Source organism: Canis lupus, chromosome 34 (genome assembly GCF_048164855.1).
Source record: "Canis lupus baileyi chromosome 34, mCanLup2.hap1, whole genome shotgun sequence".
NCBI classification, from domain to species: Eukaryota; Metazoa; Chordata; class Mammalia; order Carnivora; family Canidae; genus Canis; species Canis lupus.
Window position 1 is genome coordinate 8,135,484 of NC_132871.1, and position 22,298 is coordinate 8,157,781.

General features: G+C 34.6%; 1 protein-coding gene across 2 annotated transcripts in view; it reads left to right on the forward strand.

Moving 5' to 3' along the window:
- Positions 1-22,298, forward strand: part of SESTD1 (SEC14 and spectrin domain containing 1) — a 135,695-nt gene that overhangs the window by 84,562 nt on the left and 28,835 nt on the right. For both annotated transcript variants that reach the window (XM_072811089.1, XM_072811088.1), the window contains exons 6-10: positions 1,655-1,768; positions 3,198-3,295; positions 5,177-5,232; positions 7,398-7,609; positions 16,871-16,993. In XM_072811089.1, coding sequence (XP_072667190.1) covers positions 1,655-1,768; positions 3,198-3,295; positions 5,177-5,232; positions 7,398-7,609; positions 16,871-16,993 — 603 coding nt within the window. The remainder of the gene's footprint in view (positions 1-1,654; positions 1,769-3,197; positions 3,296-5,176; positions 5,233-7,397; positions 7,610-16,870; positions 16,994-22,298) is intronic.

Here is a 22,298-nt window from a genome sequence, read left to right on the forward strand (position 1 = left end):
TCATCAAATGATCTCAGCAATACTAAAATTATCACTAATGGTATGATTATTGAAAATGCAAAGAGTCTAATGATTCACTCCACTGGTTATAGGTGTTTTGTTTTTTAGTCAATTTTGATATATTATTTTTTATAGGAGTTTGTCCATTTCTTCTAAATTTGCCTGATTATTGATATAAGATTGTCCTGTGGCTGTATTATCTCAAACCATCGCTGTCAATGTTGTAGTGTTCTTTTCACTCTGTTATTTATTTGTGCTTTTCTTCTTGCTTTATTGTCTCAAATTTATCGATTTTTAGTTTTTTTGAGAAACAGCTTTTGGTTTTATTAATTTCTTATTTTTTCACTTCTATTCTTTTTGGGTTTATTTTTTTAATTTTTAAAAATATTTTATTTATTTATTCATGAGAGACACAGAGAGAGAGGCAGAGACACAGGCAGAGGGAAGCAGGCTCCATGCAGGGAACCCGATGTGGGACTCCATCCCATCCTGAGACTCCAGGATCACACCCTGAGCCACCCAGGCGTCCCTTCTTTGGGTTTATTTTGTTGTTCTCCTCCTAACCCCTGACCTCAACTTCTTAAGTAGGTCACTTAGGTCATTATTCATTACCTTTTAGTTTGTACTTAATGTATTATAAATAGCAATTTGTTACAAAGTTCAATTATTTTGATAGGATCATATTTCTTTGATAGTTTCATGAACTTTTGATATCATCTTTTTGGTATCTACCAAAATGATTTATCCCCCGCCCCTCCCCCCCCCCCCCCCCCAGCAAAGCAATTTGCAGTTTTGGTAATTTCCCCTCATTTAGTGTTTATAACTTCATATATGGTAATGGATGTATCCATCTTTGCATATTGGGTATGTTTCTGAATTTTTCTTTTCCTTCTTTCTTTCTCTGGTTTGCCCATAAGTTCTTCTTATGTTCTTTTTGTTTTTGTCTTTGTGTTTTTTTTTTTTTTTTACATTTTAGGAAAAGTGCACTTTATGGAGGAGTAATATATATATACAGTAAAATTCACCCCTTTTAGCCTGTAGTTTTATGATATTTGACAAATACATATAATTATAAAGCCTTCACCACAATTAAGATATAGAAGAGTTCCATCAGCCTCAAAAACTTTGCTCATGCCACTTTGTAGCCTCCCCTTCCGCCATTCTTTGTATGGTGCTCTTGTCTTCGTTTTCAGACTGGTTGATTTTTCTGGGACTTTGGCTTTCTGAGAAAGTTCCATGAAAGTTATAATTCTATAGATTATTTGGCTTTTGTTATTATTAGGGTGTGAATGGTGCTTTTTCCAGCCAGACACATTAAACACATTGTTTTACTAGTACATCTTTTTTTTTGAGGTGGGGGGGGATTAAAATTTCCATGTCTCATTTTTGCATTAATGCTTCCATTTGAGTATCTTTCTCTCACGCATGTTTTCTTTTATATTCCTGTATATTTTTATTGAAATTTTATTTAGTATTAGTGATCTCTTAGGTCATTCTATAATTTGTATTTAAAATCTTTTAAAATCTGGCAATAAAAGATTAGCACCTTAATATGTAAATTTCAAGTTTATGAAATCTCTAACCTTCTCCCTCCTTTTTAGTTCTTTGTCATTAACATTGGCTTACTAAATGGTTCTTTTCTTTTTACTTTTAGGTTATTTTAGTGTCTGCCAATAAATTGACTCGTTATATAGAACCATGCCAGTTGACAGAAGATTTTGGTGGGAGTCTGACCTATGATCACATGGACTGGTTAAATAAGAGACTGGTTGGTATATTACAGTGAAATAAAATATTATACAAATAAGACATTTTGGTAACTTTATCATTTTAACTAACATGTAGATTATATTTTGTTACAAAAATAAAATAGAATGCATACCACATGATAGCATTATACTTGAAGGCAAATACTCTGGAGTCAGACTCGTGTTTGCTTTTGCTATTGTCATTTGTAGCAGTATTACTTGGCAAAATTGTGAATGTTTTTATTAGAATGACAGAGTAGCGTAATTTCCCGAGAGGTAATCTAGTTGATATATAATTTTCAGAGAGGTTATTTAGATATCAGGTTGAGTTGAAGAGCTGTTTGACAGGTTAAGATTTTCATTTCTGAAAATGTAATTTTGGCCTGGCTGAAGTCAGTTCCTCTGCATGCTCTGTGGCATTGTTTAATTGAACTACTGGGAATTAAAAGAACAATTTCTAATTAACTCCGTTTAAATTACAATTAATCCTTGAATGACATGGAAGTTGGGGGCACTAACCCTCTTCAGAGTTGAAAATCTGTTTATAACTTTTGGCTTCCCAAAAAGATGTTCAGGAATTGACTGTATAAGCTTAATTTTACTGAGGAATAATAAATTTTGGATGATTAAATAATTAATAAAATAATTAAATAATAAATTCTGGATATTTCAGAATGGATAACCAATTTCTATCATATTTGGACATTGATGTCAGACAAATGAGTCACTCCTTTATTATAAACAGACTTGCTCAAATCCCATTTTAGAAATATTTTAAGAAATCAGGGCACCTTCTGCTCAGGATGTGATCTCAGGGTCCTGGGATCAAGCCTGTGTTGGGAATCCCTGCTCAGTGGGGTGTCTGCTTCTCTCTGTGCCCCTCCCCCTTGCTTATGTGTGTGTGTGTGGGGGGGGGGGGGTGGAGGGCGCACGCATTCTCTCTCTCATACATAGAATCTTTAAAATATATTTTAAGAAACCATGTTGAAGTTATAACTAATTTATTTTTATGTTACATGCTTCTGTATAAAACTATTTAGTATATGCAAGCATTATGGATTGGTGGTAGGAAAACATAAAGAAATGTTCTGTAACTGGAATTGGAAGATTAAAAATGGTCTAAATCATGTTCATGTAGTTGAAACTGTTACTGGCACAGATGTTTCTCCACAAAACACAGGAAAAAAAATAAACTTATCTGAGGAATAAAAATAATTTGTTACGCTATTTAAAAAAAATTCTTATCCATTGAAACTTCATTGTTCTGGGAGAGGGTTTTGTCTTCTCTCCTTTAAGTTGTGCTCTGGTTGTTAAATTGTGCTACGCTACGTCAAGAGAGGGAGAGGAAATTCTGTCTTGCTGATTCTATTGATCTTAACTGACAATTCTCACGTAAACATTAACTTTTAGGATAATTCTTAATATGTTAACAAAAATCTCATATTGTAGGTTTTTGAGAAGTTTACAAAGGAATCTACATCATTATTAGATGAACTTGCTTTGATTAACAATGGAAGTGATAAAGGAAATCAGCAAGAGAAAGAAAGGTAGGTGGCTGGTGTCATGCAATTATGTCTTTGCAGAGCTATGATTAACCTGATGAATGATGCCTCTATTATTAATACAGGCTGAAAGAACGAAGGTGTGAGCAGTTCTCCAATCAAAACTGACATGCAAAAGTTGAATTAAATTTATTAATTCATGAGAATTTGCTTTACATGTAAAATTTCTTGATTTGAATCAAAGTTTCCTCAAAAGACGTTTTGATGAATAAAATGTAGTTACCTTTTTCTGACACTGTATGAAAAATCATTTGCAAGAACATGTTTTCAAAACGAAACCATTTTATTTTTAGAGTTCTACTTTGCTCATGAAGACTGTGGAAAAGGTTGCAACTTGAAATAAAATTATTATTATTTTTTATTATTCAACATTATTAAACATCTGCCTTTGGCACAGGGGCCTTAGGATGCTCAGGTCATGATCCCTGGGTCCTGGGGTCAAGTCCCTGATCAGGCTTCCCTCAGGGAGCCTGCTTCTCCTTCTGCCTATGTTTCTGCCTTTGTCTCTGTGTCTCTCATGAATAAATAAGTAAAAATCTTTAATTTAGGAACATTTTTTCCTGTAGATACCATATAAAATATAAAATGTAAAATTTTCACATGTACGTAAATATGTGTGTGTGTAAAGATAACAATTATATGCTATGGTTTAGGAATTGAAAAAGTCAAACAAGTTGGTTGACAAAAATTAGCCAAATCTCTCACTTTCTGAGTAGCACAGCAGAGTAAGTTTGATGTTTCTTAAATTCATGTTCCTCAGAAAAGATGTCCTAAGAGGGTTCCTGTAGAAGATGAGTTCATGGTCACAGTTTAATGCTGTTTAACATGTTTCCCTCCCTGAAAATGCCTGTGAACATTTACAGACTACAGGTTCTGAGAAAGCATTGCAGTAAAGAAACCTATTTATTTGCTTCCTTAGAACTTCCTGTACTTACATGCCGTTGGGACCCCTTTTTCTCCACCTAATAATATCTTGTTCAGTGTCTTGGGAAACACTTTGGGAAATGCTAGTTTGCTTAACTACATGAAGTATCAAATAAAATCTTGTATTTGCCAGTTCTTCCCCAAGGAGCTCAAGTATTATTACTTAGTCTCTTTTAAATCCCAGATAATAAAGTCCCTTCTCTTGCAAATTTTCATCACCTTTTTAATGTCATTCCTCCAGAAGCATCCAAATATACAAGAGGTGAGGGCCCAGATTAATTGACAAAAATGAAAGATTTAGAGCAGGACTGTCAGTTACAGAAGCAAGATCCTAGGCTTTGTGTACCCTGTGTTTCCTTCATCTTCTACTTCCCATATGTGTTTAAGAAAATACAGGGCATAGTCCAACTGCAAATAAGACACAATTAGTACAGGGAAGAGAATACAGCTGCTTGGGGATACACATGCATGTGAATATCAGAAACTATTTGTAGCTCTCAAACGGTTGCTGTAGATAAGTAAGCATTTGATTGGAGAATGGCTCCATGAATTTTTAATGTTACCATTCTGGGTTATTATATAGTTACACATTTCATTTTGGAACAAATATGCAGTAGGAAAATACTAAAATGGATTCCTTTGATATATTTGAAATAATACTATAATAATAAACTTTTTTTCTTAAAAGTTAAATCTTTTAAGATTTAAATCACAAAAGATAAATCTTTTGTGATTTATCACAGAGATTTTCTTTTTTTTGGCTATTAGTATTTAATTATCTCTAATTGGTTTCTTAATGCTTAAGGATATTAGCCTGATAGAATAGTGTGCTTCAGATTTCCATATGGTATGCTCCTGTTTGATATGTGTATATAAAGGATTTTCTTCGGCTGTAAAGATAGAAATCTAGTTTTAAAAAATTATTCTTTTGATGTTTGCCAGATCTGTGGATTTAAACTTTCTTCCATCAGTTGATCCTGAAACAGTTCTTCAGACAGGTAAGATGAAAAAATGTGTTTATCGGTGATAATCATAATCAATAAATTAATATACTGATTGGTTCATGAACTAAACATTAAGCATGTGATAGAAACTCGGGAATTTTAAAACTGCTTCTTGGTTTAACCTAACAATGTGTTATAATACACTGTATAATATTTTTAGAAAGTATTAATAATGATAAATAGTTAAATTATTTCTCCCTTGACTTTTATTTCCTTACCTGTGAAATCGAGATAAGTTTTTATTTCATTGGATTGCTGCAGGATTATTGAATATTCCTTAGGTTCTAAGATTATATTTTCATATTCCATTCTCCTTAATGACCTCCTGAAATAATTAGTATACTTTTTCTATTTTGTACCCAAGGAAGCCAAGGCTTAGAGATATGAAAAAACTTGCTCATTATGGAGTAACTATTAAACTCAGTCACCGTACCATTAAAAACAGGTTACTATTATCATCCTAATTAAATTAAATTTAATTAATTAATTAACTAATTTTTTTCACCCTAATTTTAAGATGGGAAAACCGAGGCAAAAAAAGCTAGGTAACTTATGCAAGTTGCACAGCTAGTAATTAATGCTAGAGTTGGAACTTGAAGCAAGATAGTTTGGTTTCAAAGTATGATCTTGGAAATCATAATGTGGTGCTGCTTCTAATGGAAATGTTTCCAATGGAAAACATTAAGGGTAATAATAATTGCAAAGCAGAAAAAATAAATGACTTCTGATCTTAGTGTCTGTGTGTGTGTGTGTGTGTGTGTGTGTGTGTATAAATGTATGTGAATATCTAGTGGTTTCTTAAAAGTCTTTAAAACAGTTGTTCTCCTAACTATAATATGTAATGAAGAGTAGAGAAAGAAATTCTGAATATCACCATTGTAGAGTCAGTTTGCCCAGTGTTCTCAGTATGATACAGATCTTCCTTAGAGAATAAAGAAATATTATAATCTGTGAATTCCTACATGTTGGGCAGGTACAGTAGACTGTCAGTAAAAATATGGCTTGCTCTAGCTTTAAAATTTAATTCCATGTTTATATTTAACATTTTAAAAGCTACTGAAGCCCTTGAATTAAGAGGCTTTTTAAATTTTTATTTTTAAATTAACTTTATATGCCACTAAGTTCTTTTTTTAGGTATATTGACTCTTAGAGTTGGGATAAAATGAGAGTGTAAAAATGGATAGGTTTAGAATGATTTGGACATTTTTTAGAAATTGGAAGTATCTTCAAATTGTGATAAAAATTCCGTTTCTAAATATTGAAAGCCATTTACATTTGGGACAATTTCCTGAATAAAGATGAAGAGAATTTAAGTATCTGCATATATTTTTGATCCTTAAGTAATAATTGAAATAGTATTATCCTGGGAAAACAGTTTGCAATTTATTCATTTTTAAGATTGTTAATATACTTCCAGTTTTAGATGTTGCACATTCTGCAATTGTAATTCCTCATGCATAAATGGATCTACATGAGTTTGCTATAATTGCATAACAGTGAATGAAGTTCTTCAACTAGTGTGGTCCCTATGATTCACAGTTAAAATATTGTAGAGATTCCTTAAATAGAGACTATTTAAATTTTATTTTGTACCAGTAATAAAGCTTTCTCCCTTTAATCATACATTTGTTACACTGTCTACTTTTGTTTTAGGTGCTAAGATTTAGGGTATAGATTAATACTGAAATCCTACAGCATATTGCTTTGTACTGATAAGTAACATCAAGTAGAACATACTAGTTAGTACCATATTGAACAGAAATCCCAGAGTGTAATTGTGCTCTACAGGGGAAGAGGATTGGTTGGCACAGTTTCCTGAATAATGAATCCACCCATAACAAGAATGTGATGAGAAATAGATACAGGAAAAATATATAAGCCATGTATTTACTAAAGAGTGTAGCATATATAGTATATTTTCATCATACGTATGGTATATAGCATATAAGTATATTGGGCAATTATATACTGTAAATATACTATTTCCTATTTATTTCTATATAAATTTAAAAATTGCATTTCAGTAATTATGACCTGGTAGACAGGCAGACATATAGGCAGATAAGTTCTAAAGATAAAGGAATAGAATTGAGGGGACTGAGAAGTAAGAATTGTATTTCTTTATGGGTATTAATTATAATTATCTTTCATTCATAAAGGGCATGAATTGTTGTCCGAATTACAGCAGCGTCGATTTAATGGCTCAGATGGAGGGGTCTCATGGTCTCCTATGGATGATGAACTGCTGGCCCAGCCCCAGGTTATGAAATTATTAGATTCACTGAGAGAACAGTATACTCGCTACCAGGAAGTTTGTAGGCAACGTAGCAAGCGTACACAGTTAGAGGAGATTCAGCAGAAGGTGATGCAGGTAGGTGTCTGATTTGAATACATGTAACTCTTAAAAATTCTACGTTAGTGTTTTTAAAAAAATAATTTCTACTGTGTGACTCATTTTATAATAAGCCTTATTTATACTGTATAGAGAACTTGAGTCCTACGAAAACAGACTAAAACCATCTTATGTACATTTTTACAAATAGTATTTGCATTAAAACTATATTATTTCTACAGTGATGACATTGAGTATTCATCTCTTTCATTATGAACTTTAGTTGTTGGAAAAATCTCATCTGTAGCCTCTGTATTGTAATAAATAACATTATTGATAATTGATTTATTCTTAATTTCTAATAACTTGTTAGGTTTTTTTGTTAATTTGGGCATTATGAAGAGTTTTTGTTTCCTTGCAAAATGATGACGTATAATATAAGGAATTTTAATATTAAATTTCATTATTTTTTAATGCTGATAGAAACTTAATGTATTTAATACTTAGGAATATTTAGTTTCTTTTAAAATTAATTTTTATAAAAACAGGCTTAAAAAACAGGCTAAAAGTACTAAAACTCAATACTAAGGCATTTCTGTTACTTTAGAACACATTCTGTTTTTTCACCTGTTAAATTATTAAGAAATAAATATTAAATACTTTGCTTAAAAAATCCAGCATTGAAATATCCCAGCATTTTTATCCAGGTTCATCCATTCATTATTAGATAATTATTAATTGTTTATTATGTAGAAGACAGTGTGTGAGGTTTTCTATAGAACATAAGGGTAAATTATGATTTTGCTGTCAGTAAGCTAAGAGGATAAAGTCTTAAGTGTTAAAGAAGATGACTGAAATGTTGTGGGCATTTATACAACGGATTACTCTACTCCTGACTACTGGTAATCTAGGAAGATTCAGCAGAGGAGGTAAAACCTGAGCTTTTTCTCCAAGACTGTGTAAAGATTTCACCAGGCACCCCCTTTAGATTTTAAAGAATTGGGATTTTATGCAGGAGAAAGAACAAGGTGAATAAAGAATAGCAGCATGAAATCCCAAGCTCTGTTGAGGAAAAAGGAAGCAGTAAGCCACCATGGAGAGTTTCTGGCCTTTGAATCATAAAAAGCATGGTCAGCAAGTATGTTGTAAATCCCAGTTCCTCTACTTACTGTGATCATGGTCACAGTCAGTTTGCCTCAAACTGACTTCCTTTTTTTTTTTTTTTTTAAACATCTCTCTCTTTCTTTCCCCTTCCTTCCTTCTTTCATTAACTGAAACAAGGGTAATAAGACCTCTTTTGAGAGGTTTGTTGAAAGAACCCAGTACTGATTAATGATTTCTGTTATATTCATTTCCATTGTACTAGGCTCTTGTCTGTATGTCTGGTCCCATTGTTGGCAAACTTTTCCTATAAAGGGCCAAATAGTAAATGTTTAGGCTTTGTGGACTGTATAGTTCTTGCAGTTATGGCAGTTAAACTCTGCTGTTGTAGTGTGTAGACATCATGTAAACAAATGTGTGTGACTGTGCCAAAATAAAATTTTGTTTGCAAAAATAGTAGGTAGTCAGAATTGGCCTGTAGGCAGTAGTTTGATGGCCTCTGACCAGAATATCAGGGTGTTAGAGTGAAAGGGGTTGAAAGGAAAGAAGGAGTTGGATCATGGAAGATGTTGAATTCCAAGCAAAAGATTTAATCTTTTTCATGATGGCCACATATAAAATGAAGATTTCCAAGCATATGCTATTGTAGATAACTTTCTCTCTGTGATATATTATAGATAGTATTAAAACCCAGGTAAGCTTCAGCCAAGTAGCTTGAGAGTATCTTTGAAAACTGTAAATATAGAATATAGCATAGTGGTATATAAGCCATTTCATGTGATCTAGTCCACCTTTTTCTAATACTTTCAAGTTGTTAACTCTTGGGAAGGAAGTGTAACTTCTCAGTGCCCTTGCTTCCTCCTTAGTAAACTGAGGATAACAAGAAAAATAATAATACCCGCTTAAAAGGGCTGCTACAAGGATTAAAGAAGATGATGTTTATAAAATATTTAGTACTTAGCATATGATGAATTTTCTTTAAATAGTATCTATTATTTGCTCACTCATTCAAAAAATGAATGTCTACAATAGTGTGACTTCGTGCTAGGTAGAATATAATGGTAAGTAAAAGTAGTTAAAATAGACAGCATCCCCCCTTTTATGGTTCATAATTGCATACTTACACAAATAGTTGTAGAATTGCAATTGTGCCAAGTCCTAAGAAGGAAAGTGGTGAGAATAAGGGTAAGAAGAAGATGTCAGAGATGAATCATTTCTCCAACTTGCAAGGCTTGGGGGGTGGTCTTACGGTCTTATAGTTAAGGGAACACTGGACAGGATTTGGGTTTAGGTGTGGGCGGAAAAGGGTATGGAAAATCTTGAGTTTGGTTTTAGACATATTGAATTTTTTTAAATCTTAATTTTAGGTAGTTAATATACAGAATATACAGTGCAATATTGGTTTCTGGAGTAGAATTCAGTGATTCATCACTAATATACAACATCCAGTGCTCATCACAAGTGTCTTCTTTAATACCCATCACCCATTGAGCCCATCCTCTACCCACCTCCTTCCATCAACCCTCAGTTTGTTCTTTATCATTAAGAGGCTCTTATGGCTTGTTTCCCTCTCTCCTTTTTTTTCACTTCCCCCTTCCCATATGTTTATCTGTTTTGTTTCTTAAATTCCACCTATGAGTGAGATCATATGATATTTGTCTTTCTCCACTGACTTTTACTTCACTTAGTGTGATACACTCTGGCTCTATCCATGCTATTGCAAATGGCACGCTTTCATTCTTTTTGATGGCTGAGTAATATTTGATGGCTGATAATATATATCACTTTTTTTTTTTTTTTTTTTTTAAGATTTTACTTACTTAGCACGAGTCAGGGGGAGGAGCAGAGGAAGAGGAAGAAGCAGGCTCCCCACAGAGCAAGGAGCCCTACGTGAGGCTCTATCCCAGGGCCCTGGGATCATGACCTGAACCAGAGGCAGATGTTTAACCAACTGAGCCACTCAGGATGCCCCTGTACCACATCTTCTTTATCCATTCATCTGTCAGTGGATATTTGGGTTCTCTTCATAGTTTGATGATACAGCTGCTGTAAACATTGGAGTGCCTGTAACCCTTCAGATTACTATGTTCGTATTCTTTGGGTAAATACCTAGTAGGGCGATTGCTGGATCATAGGGTAGTTCTATTTTTAATATTTTGAAGAACCTCCATACTGTTCTCCAGAGTGGCTACACCAGTTTGCATTCCCACCAGTAGTGTAAGAGGGTTCTCCCTTTCTCTGCATCTTTTGCCCATATTAGTTTGCCAAGGCTGCTATAATGAAGTACCACAGCCTGGGTGGCTTCAACAATAGAAACTGATTTTTCTGTGGTTCTAAAGGCTAAAAGTCTAAGATCAAGGTATTAGCAGGCTTAATTCCTTCTGAAGGCAGTGATGGAAGAATCTGGAACAGATTCTTGCTTCTGATACCCCTATATTCTTTCTGTATCTTTACATTATTTTCCTTTGTACCTGTCTATGTCCAAATTTCCTCTCCTTTTCAGAACACGAGGCAGATTAGGGCCTACTCCAACAATCTCATTTATTTTTTAAATTTTCAACCTTAGTTTAATTGCCTCTTTAAAGACTATCTTCAGGTAAATAGGACTACATTCTGAAGTACTGAGGGTTAGCACTTCAACATATGGATTTGGGTGGGGGGAAACAACTCAGCCCGCAACAGGGGTCAGGTATAATTTTTTGTTTGTTTGTTTTTCTAGTAACAGGGAAAACTGTAAGAGGTTTAAAGCCCAGTGGGAAGTATCTATTTGGAAGGAGGGATTGAATATACAGGAGAGGATGGATAGTTAATACTGTCAAGTTCCTGACAATGTAGAAGTAAATGGATTCCAGAGGGTATTGTTGATTAACATGAGATGAGAATGGAATAGAGAGAACTCCGTAATAGGAATAGTGGGTAGGATGTATCCAAAGGTGCTTCCGTGTGTAAGTCAGACATGAAGAGGAAGGGGTTCCTATGTGAAATGTTCTTTTTTTCTGTAAAGTAAGAGAAAAGGTCATCTGCTTAGTGGTCCAGGTTTGAAGGTGGGGTGAGTGGTAGTGATTGAAGAGGATAAAGTTAAAATGAAAGTAGAGAAGATTCAGTTTTCTTGGTGGGGATTGAAAACGTAGCTGTATTTTTTGGTAATGTTGATCTTGGATTTATGCTGGAGACTTTCTGGCTTGTTGTGTGACTTTATCAATTCATGGCTGGATGTTTGAGGTGCGGGTAAAAAGAATGTGGGTGATGGGATTCATCCAGCATTTATGCCTTTCTACATGGGATCAGTGAGTATAATAAAAAGAAAAAAAGAGTGGCAAAGGAGTTAATGTATTGGCAAATGCATTTTTTAAATGATGGACCAGCTTACTTGAATAAAGAAACTAGAGAAGGGAGATGATAATGATGGTATTTATGATAGTGATAATAGGTAATGAGATTATTGTTAAAAACAAATAGCCTGGGGACGCTTGGGTGACTCAGTAGGTTAAGTGTCTTCCTTCAGCTCAGGTCATGATCTTGGAGTCCTGGGGCTCTCTGCTCAGTGGGGAATCTGCTTCTCCCTGTCTCTTTGCCCCTCCCGCTGCTCATGCTCACTCTTGTTCTCCCTCATGCATGCTTTCTTTCAAATAAATAAAATCTTTAGAAAAAAATTAATAAAAAGAACAGATGACCCTTATTATAATTGATTGTCCTTGAGTGTTACACATTAGTGGGTTAGAACATTAATCATCCTGTAATGGTTCCTGTTCTCTCTTTTACAAAGGTCTCATTTTAGGCATAGATCTATTTCCCTTACTAGAATGATTACTTAAATTTAGCTATTTAGTAATGTGTATCGATCATGTTAGCATCCACAGAGCATAAACCGCACTGTCTTCAGTCTTGCAAATTTGGGGCAAATGAAAACAATTTTTGTTTATGTAAAGATAATCATAAAGTTGATTATCATGGCTTATAGTAAATTAGTAAATACTGAATCTTTCCAGGTTTCTTTTTTACTGTCTTATCACTGAAACCATAATAAAAGAGAAATCAGGGGTACCTGGGTGACTCAGTTCATTGAGCATCTGACTCTTGATTTTGGCTCAGATTATGATCTTAGTGCTCAACAAGGATTCTGCTTGAAGATTCTCCTTCCTCTCCCCCTGCTGGCATTTTTCTCTTTCCCTCAAACAAATCTTAAAAAAAAAAAAAAAAATCAATAGCTCTAATAGATAAACTATATGATAAGTAATAACCATTAAAATTATCATTTATTCCCCACAGTTTTAAATCAATGGCGTTAGAGTTCATGTGGTATGTAGAGGTTCTCTATGCTGCTGCTACTGCTGCATTTAAAAATTAGATTTTCATGTGCTTCTAGGTAGGAGAGGATGCCACTTGACTGAAAAATTGTGTTGTTATTATTTACTCTGGCAGTAATTACAACCAGCATTGCAAATGTTATTTCTAGAATCATCCATGTGCTTTTCTTCCTTTGTAGAAAGGAATCATATAGATGCAAAACAGGATACATTCTGAGTTGCATAAGTATACAGCTCAAGGCTACGCTCCTTGTTTCCCCAATTCTTTCTTCAGGTCAAGTGCTTGACATTTGCTTAACATGTTCTTCTGCCTGGTTTGACCCCACATTCTTCCAGATATACTTTCATAAGTCTTTAGAAATTAGCCTGGCTAATTTCTAATACAAAGAATGTTGTATAGTTACATCATGCATTTTTGACCTCTGCAAATATTTTCATGGTAGATTTTAAGAGCGATCTCCAAGGTTATACTTTGCATATAAATAACCATTTGAGCGGGTCACATTGGTATGGATTGGGCATGAAACTGCTTTTGCAGTAAGTTAACATTCAGATTGAGCAAGATGTCCTGATTAAAATGAAGTTTTATAGCCTAGTTTGGCAAACTACCATCATTAATGCATTTAAATAGACTTGCTTACTGGGGCATCAGCCTCAGTTTGCATCATTTTTATTAGAAATAGTCATACATTTACTGTGTCTACATTACTGATATTGCACACTAAGGAAAGTTACTTTCAGCATGCATTAACTATATGTGTACTTGACTATGAAACTGATTTTTTTTTCACCAAGAGTATGTCTTCGCTTTATTGAAAATTTACTTTTAAATTTATGACTCTTTGAAAGTTCAATGCTAATGAGTTGTTTTTCCCCAGGTATCATGATTTATATTAACTTGCTTATTTTGTTTGTAGAATATTCTAAAATCAAAGCTTAAATGTTTAAATAATATTTTAGTTTTTAAAAAGTAACATATAACACATATTTAATTACTTAAACACTTTTGAGATGCTTTCATTCCACTCTTAGTTTTAGAATTAGGTATTTCTAGTGAAGTAATTATCTTGTTTAAAATACTTAAAAGCTAGGGTGCCTGGTTGGCACAGTTGGTTAAGTATCCTGGAGTCCTGGGATCGAGTCCCACATCAGGCTCCCTGCATGGAGCCTGCTTCTCCCTCTGTCTGTGTCTCTGCCTCTTTCTCTGTCTCTCTCTGTCTCTAATGAATAAATAAAATCTTAAAAAAAAAAAAACAAAAGAAATGGAAAATGGTTTCAAAATGTTTACATAAGCTTCTTTAAAATTTATACTTTTTGTTTCCATTTTTTCATTTTTTTCAAAGATTTTATTTATTAGAGAGAGCGCGTGAGCACGAGTAGGGGGAGGGGCACAGGGAGAGGGAGAAGTAGGCTCCCTACTGAGCAGGGATTCCTAACATGGGGCTTGCTCCCAGGACCCTGAGATCACAGCCTGAACCCAAGCCAGACACTTAACCTACTGAACCACCCAGGAGCCCCATTTTTATTTCCATTTGAGAAAATGTTGAATAAAACACTAAGGGACTTCCTTAAGAAACTCAGGGATCTTACTATAAAAATGCAGATGTGAGACAAACTATAAAGAGTGGACACATCAATGAGAGAAAGGATAAAAACTATATGATCATTTCAGTAGATACAGAGAAAGCATTTGACAAAGTACAACACCAAAACTATGTTGGCTAAGACTACCAGTACTATGTTGAATAAAAGTATTCAGAGTCGGGATCCCTGGGTGGCGCAGCGGTTTGGCGCCTGCCTTTGGCCCAGGGCGCGATCCTGGAGACCCGGGATCGAGTCCCACGTCGGGCTGCCGGTGCATGGAGCCTGCTTCTCCCTCTGCCTGTGTCTCTGCCTCTCTCTCTCTGTTACTATCATGAATAAATAAAAATTAAAAAAAAAAAAAAAGTATTCAGAGTCACATCCTTGTCTGGTTCCTGACCTTAAGGGAAAATCTCTCAGTTTTTCCACTGAGTATAATTTTGGTTGTAGGTTTTTTTTTATATGTGGCCTTTCTCATTACTTCGTTGAGGATTTTTATCATAAATGAATGTTGTACTTTGTCAGGAAAAAGAAATGAAAGGCGTCCGAGTTAAGGAAGAAGTAAAATTCTCACTATTTGCAGATAACATGATACTATATGTAGAAAACCCTAAGGATTCCCCTGAAAAACTACTAGAACTGTTAAATGAATTCAGTAAAGTTGCAGGATACAAAATCAGCCTACAGAAATCTGTCGTATTCCTATACACAATAATGAAGAAGCATAAAGTGAAATTAAGACTACAATTCCATTTACAGTTGCACCAGAAACAAAATACCTAGGAATAAACTTAACCAAAGAGGTAAAAGACCTATACTCTGAAAACTGTAAAACATTGATGAATGCAGTATATCTGTAATACTTTGTTATAAAGTTCTAAGATAAGCCTGTCTGTCCCCTGGGTCTGTAATATTATGCTTTGGAGACACCCTCATTCACTTCTTAGGAACTACCCTAAGTTTACATTTAGGGCATAACCGTGCATCTGCTATTGAATTTCTTATTTTAATTTAGTAACAGGTAAAACTTGATAGTATTTTTTCTGTTAAAATTACTTCACTGTGGGGCAGCCTGGGTGGCTCGGCAGTTTAGTGCCACCTTCGGCCCGGGATGTGATCCTGGAGACCCGGGATTGAGTCCCACGTTGGGCTCCCTGCATGGAGCCTGCTTCTCCCTCTGCCTGTGTCTCTGCCTCTCTCTCTCTCTCTCTCTCTCTCTCTCTCTGTGTCTCTCATGAATAAATAAATAAAATCTTTAAAAAAAACTTACTTCACTGTGTGCATGTAGTAAGTGTGTGTGTGTGTGTGTGTACGTGTGTATGTGTATGTTTGTGGGTAAAGAGTTTAACAGAACTCTTCCTGCATGAGACTTTGATCTTTGTGTAACTGTCTAGTTCTGTAACCTCTAAAACTTGGAATGTTAACTATTGCTTTTATAGTAAAAATTACTCTGGATCAAGAGTGGGAGAACTATTAATATTTGATGGAAGGCACAACTTTGAGCATCCTTGAATTGAGAACTTTTATAGTGTGCATGAGCAGTGTGGGCTGTGGGGTTTTGATGCCAGAGTGTCCCTCAAATCTGTCCCATATAGGGACTTAGCAGAAGAAAAATGCCTGGCAAACTGTAGTTCCTCACTTTATATCCTACTGAGTGGTGCCAGTGGGACTTCCGATGGTCTGTGGGTCTGCATGTTTATTTCATCCTAAGACCCATAGAAGGGTAATGTAGTAGTATAATTCTGCAGTTTGTCATTTTCAGAGTGACGAAAAATAACATTTTAACTTTGTATTATTAATTTACTTAATTCATTTAGTTTTATCAGTACTTTGAGAAGAACATTTGGCTATGAGTCTGGATACATGGCTTTTAGTTCTGGGTTTTTAATAATGGATTATATTACCTTGGGCAAGTCAGTTAATCTCTGAAATTCAATTTCCTTAAGTGTTAGATAAGAAATTTGACCAATGTCATTTCTAATGTCCATTCCAACTCAAAATCCTATAGTTCTCTTATTTTCTTATCATCATAAGTTAATTTTTAATCCTCTTTTATGGAAACATTCCATATTTCTTTTAGCCTGGCAGATGATCAGAGAGCTGAAAGCCTAAGGTGCTACAGTGTACCTTCTTTCAATTTTGGTTTCAGAAAAGTCAGATTATAGCCACATAGTTCTAAAAGAATCATTTACTGCCTTTACAATGGAATTTAAAGAATTTAAAAATAGCTGAAGAGCTTTGGGAGGAAAAAAATGGAATGTTTGAAAAGCTTTTGATTATTTTAAGATTTTGTCTCAACTTTCATTTATAGGTTGTGAACTGGCTTGAGGGGCCTGGATCAGAACAACTTCGAGCCCAGTGGGGGATTGGAGACTCCATCCGGGCCTCCCAGGCCCTACAGCAGAAACACGAAGAAATTGAGAGCCAGCACAGTGTGAGTGCTTTTCCTCTGCAAGTTTCAGTGCTGTTACTACTGTGCATAATTAGTAGCGTGTGTGGTACTGAGGGTCCAGTTGCTATAAACTTTTTTATAGAGATACAAAGATAGTACATTTAATATTTAGAGGCCGTAAAGTGTATTTGACCACTTAGTTTGTATGTTTTGTTTTGCTTTTGGTTCCAATACAGTTTAATTATATATTTTTATAGAAACAAAATTCATGTGAAATTTTACAAATTACAATGACAGAATAAAGAGTGATAGTACAAAAACAGAACCATTGTCTGTTGTTCTGAGACAGAAATTATGATCCTTAAATCCTCAGAGGAAGACCTGGGACGTCCCTGCTTTATTAGGGAATGTATGGTACAATTTATGCCTGAGAGTAAGTAATTCCACATTTGTTGCATTAATCACAACTGATGGAGTGTGAGTGCAAAGGGTGCAGGAAAACTTTCCATCCTTTGTGCATTTAAGGGCTTCTGTTTGTAACTGAAGGGGATGTTAAATCATAGTTCTAAAATTAGAATAGAATTAGTATAGGCAGATAATAGATAATTGTTCAAGAGAGTTTAACTTGTGTATGGAGAAAATTGATATATGTTAAGCTCTTACTTTGTTATAGTTAACTCTTCATTATTTAGAAAGTGATCATCCACTTTGTGGATCAATTAGTTCACCCCTTTTCTCCCCCAAGTCATATTATTTCTTGTAGTAATTTAAATAAGTTGACTAGAAAAGTGGAAAAATAAACTTGAAATTCATTAATTTCTACCTCTTTAAATTATGTCTTAAAAAATTGATGAGTTTACATGCACACACACAGCATTCAACCTTGCGTATAATATGAAGAATAGAACACCTTTCCTCTAAATAAGTAATAAAAGAAGCCAGTCTTCCCCTCCAAGAAAACCAAATCCAAGTGATCAGAAGACACTGATTGGATTAATGTGTTAATTGGGAAAAAAGATCATGTATTCAGGGATGACTATAACATGCATCCTGATCACTAGGATCTAAATGCACAATAATAGAGAACTTAAAAATTGATTAATTGTAACTTTAAACTCTGCCCGGATGAGATTAATGGATTATCTGAACATCTAATTTTTTTCTTTCCTTTTCAACTTCCCTAGTTGAAGTGGTAATTAGAAGTTGGATAGTATTAACAAATATATATTTTAACTAAATGACATTAAAAATAAATGTTGAATATACTTTTCTCAGGAATAAATTTGAATTGTTGACCAAGTATCATTTGTTTTTTTACTAAAGATATATTTAACAATATCTAACATTACTATTTTCCTATTTAATATTTATCATTCTGTTTAGTTCCTTATATTGTTTTCTTTATAATATTCCCAAATCAGCTTTAATAATCTGCAATATTGGCAGATAAAAATATGCACTGTAATCTAGCTGAGAGAATAATATAGAAGAGGTATCACAAGATTTGGATTTGGAATTATATAAAGATAGTGTATATATTGTCTGGTCTGATTAGTACTTGTAAGAAATTGATTGCTGGGGAGGGAGAGGGGAGGAGGAAGGTAGAGGGAGAAAGAATCTTAAGCAGGCTCCATGCCTAGCGTGGAGCTGCAAGCAGGGCTCCATCTCGCCACCCTGAGATTGTGACCTGAGCTGAAATCAAGAGTCAAAGCTTGGCTGAGCCACCCAGGCACCCCTCTTGGTACTTCTTAAATAATTTAATTCTATTGATATTTTTGATATTGACTTTGGCTTATTTAAACCCTGTGGATTATTCTGGAGCATGTCACTACAGTATAACTATATCCTATGATTTGTCCCCCTTTTTGGTTCTTTTTTTTTTTTAATTTTTTTTATTAAATTTTTATTTATTTATGATAGTCACACAGAGAGAAAGAGAGAGAGGCAGAGACACAGGCAGAGGGAGAAGCAGGCTCCATGCACCGGGAGCCCGATGTGGGATTTGATCCCGGGTCTCCAGAATCGCGCCCTGGGCCAAAGGCAGGCGCCAAACCGCTGCGCCACCCAGGGATCCCCCCTTTTTGATTCTTAAAAACAGTATTTGCTGTGGAACATTCTAGACTTCATCTAGAGGAATTAGTTATGAAAGTACCCCCCGAAGTCCGTTCGGTAAAGGTATATGACGCAGAGGGTCCCAAAGGTGGGATTTATCTATATTTTATTATTTTTAAAGATGTCAAGAGGAATAATTATACTTAGAAGTTGGATTGTATACCTGTTATAAAGAAGTTCATAAAAGAAATTGAAAAGCACATTTTATAATGGATATAGTATGGAAGAAGTTACAAATGATATATATAGAGATTATGTTTAAGTTTTTGTTTTGTATTTTTATAAAGTTTGAAAATCATTTTAAAGAAACCAATAGCTTATGGATAGCTCCGTGTGTTTAAATTTACTTCTATTGTGAAATCAGAATAAAATGTCAGAACTTTTTGAATTGGAAAGGATCTTCTAGATTTCTTCTAAAACCATCACCTTATTTTTATACATGAACAAACTGGGAGAGAACACTTTTCGATCAATGGGTAGTTGGGCTAGGTTGAAACATCTATCTCTTTATAGTCATGAAATTCTTTTTCCTCTCTATTTCTCTTTCTCTCCCCCTTTCTATGTCTCTCTCTCTGTCTTACTTGCTTACTAGCTCACTCTCAGAGAAAGCTACTAAATTTTCATGGATATGCTTAAGATAGTTCTTTTTTTTCATTCCTGTACTCTTAATACTTGAGGACACACGCACCACATATATTGATGTTTACGTTCAAAGAATGGTGCTCAAAGAAAAGAAACATTGATGACTTACTATGAATATCGTTTCTCTAAATGATGTATGATATTCAGTGTCAAAATTGGGAGGTGGCACAAATTGGGTGAGAGTATAGAAGAAACAGGATTGGCCACGAGTTGATAGTTATTGAAGATGGATGGCACATGGAGTTCATTATACTGTTCTTTCCACTTTTGAATAGTTTGAAATTTTTCATTCTGGGTTTACAAATGAGAATTGCATTGTTTTAACCAATAGGTGGCACTACGCTGTCACCTTGAGAATAGGTGGTTTGATGCAGGATAAGTATATTAGCTTATGATGTTCTAATATGTTATTAAAAGCTTTCTTTTCTCTTTGTAAATAAGAGCCAACACGTTAAAGCATATATTGGAATTCTTCAGGTCTTAATGAAATTAGGACAAATTTCTAGCATATTGATTGCTTAATAAGGGTAGAAATTAACATACCATTTTTATTAAATCACTGTCAAATATTGTATTTTAGATTCTTCATAAAAGCATAATTTATAAAGCTAAAAATAAATCTAAATTTATTAGAATTTATTTAGTATTAATATACAGAAAATGAAAATCTTACTAATATGTAGTTCTTTTTCAAGAAATGTCAATAGGAAGTTTATTTTTTTAATATGAGGTAAGCACAACAAAAAATATTAAGGTATAAGAAAATGATTATAGTAATTTAAAATACATTTTAGGGATCCCTGGGTGGTGCAGTGGTTTGGCACCTGCCTTTGGCCCAGGGCACGATCCTGGAGACCCGGGATCAAATCCCATGTCAGGCTCCTGGTGCATGGAGCCTGCTTCTCCCTCTGCCTATGTCTCTGCCTCTCTCTCTCTCTCTGTGTGACTATCATAAATAAATAAATTAAAAATTAAAAAAAAATAAAATAAAATACATTTTAAATTGTTTTAGTTTGATAATCATATTTTATCTTTTTGTTTGAGGTAGGTGACTGTTAGGAAAAGCACCTCATAAGAATGTGTAGAAGTATAAATTTCTGAAGCTGTAGCATTCTGTTTGTATCTCCCATCTCACAATGCTGACTTTTGGTCTTCAAAGAGAACACTGTTGTGTCGTGCCTAATAGTAAGCAGCAAAACAGATACACATGAAGAGCCAACACTCATCTCTCCCGAACATATTAGCCTTAAGTGAGCTGGCAGTGTTTCTTTCCTCCTAGACTGGGATTCCTATTTCTTGGTGTAAGTATAAATAGCCATTATTTCACCAGCTGTGCATTACCACCAACTCCCCCATAATTCCACTGTCAATCCTGATGACTACCTCTGTCCTAATATATGAGCATTCAAGCTCATTTCTTACCAACCATCTAAATCTAAATTACATATCTTGGAATTGATTTTTTTTTTCTGTGCAGTTAAATGTCCATAAAAGGTAGGCCAGAGGATGCCCAAACTGAACTGAATGCAGCCTGTCTGCCTAAGGTTCTATAAATTTTATATTCTCCTATTTCCTGGGAAGAAACATGTGATTAACTTGAAAAGAGAAAGAGGGAGAGAAAGAGGAAAAAGAGTCTCTGCACACCAGATTTTTTTTTTCCTTACATCCCAGTGAAACTGATTATTTCTTTAGGATAACGTCAGTTCCTAATGTGAGCATCTTTAATTTCAGGTGCTAATTTCAAGAAAAATATTAGTTCTTAAATTGTTTGCATCCTTGTTCTGGTTACATTGGCCTTTATTTTACAAGTTCAGACTAGGAAAAAAATCAACTCCAGGATGATTGTCCTTAAACCTTAGTGGTCCTAAGGAGGAGTCACCTGAAGTGATTGTTAAACTGACTGTTGGCAGAGCCAACAGACTGATTTAATAGGTCAGGGGTGAAGCTTATGTATTTTTAGTAAGCACCCCTGGTAATATCACATAGATAGTTCTCACTCTTAAGACATACTAACCCAGGATGTTAATTTTTAGTTTACTCTTTTTTTCTGAATCATTACTGTTACTTCTTCAAAGAATTGGATCTATTTGTTTAGAGCATTAGCTAAATTTACAAGTACTATAGAGAAGACTGGGGGATCCCTTTCTATTTTATTTATTTTTTATCTTTAAAGATTTTATTTATTAGAGCATAAGTGGGGGGAGGGGTGGCAGGGAGAAGGAGAAGCAAGGCTCCCTGCTGAGCAAGGAGCCCCATGCAAATGATCTGAGCTGAAGGCAGATGCTTAATCAACTGAGCCACCCAAGTGCCCAGATGCCTTTATGTTTTAGAACACTACTATGATATTTTTCTCAAGTAGTATTTTCTGCTTTAAATCCACCTCCATTAATTTTTATGATCACTATGTGGTTTCAAAAGTATTTTACACACAGTGTTTTTTTTTTTTTTTTTTTAAAGATTTTATTTATTTATTCATGATAGTCACAGAGAGAGAGAGAGGCAGAGACACAGGCAGAGGGAGAAGCAGGCTCCATGCACCGGGAGCCCGATGTGGGATTCGATCCCGGGTCTCCAGGATCTCGTCTTGGGCCAA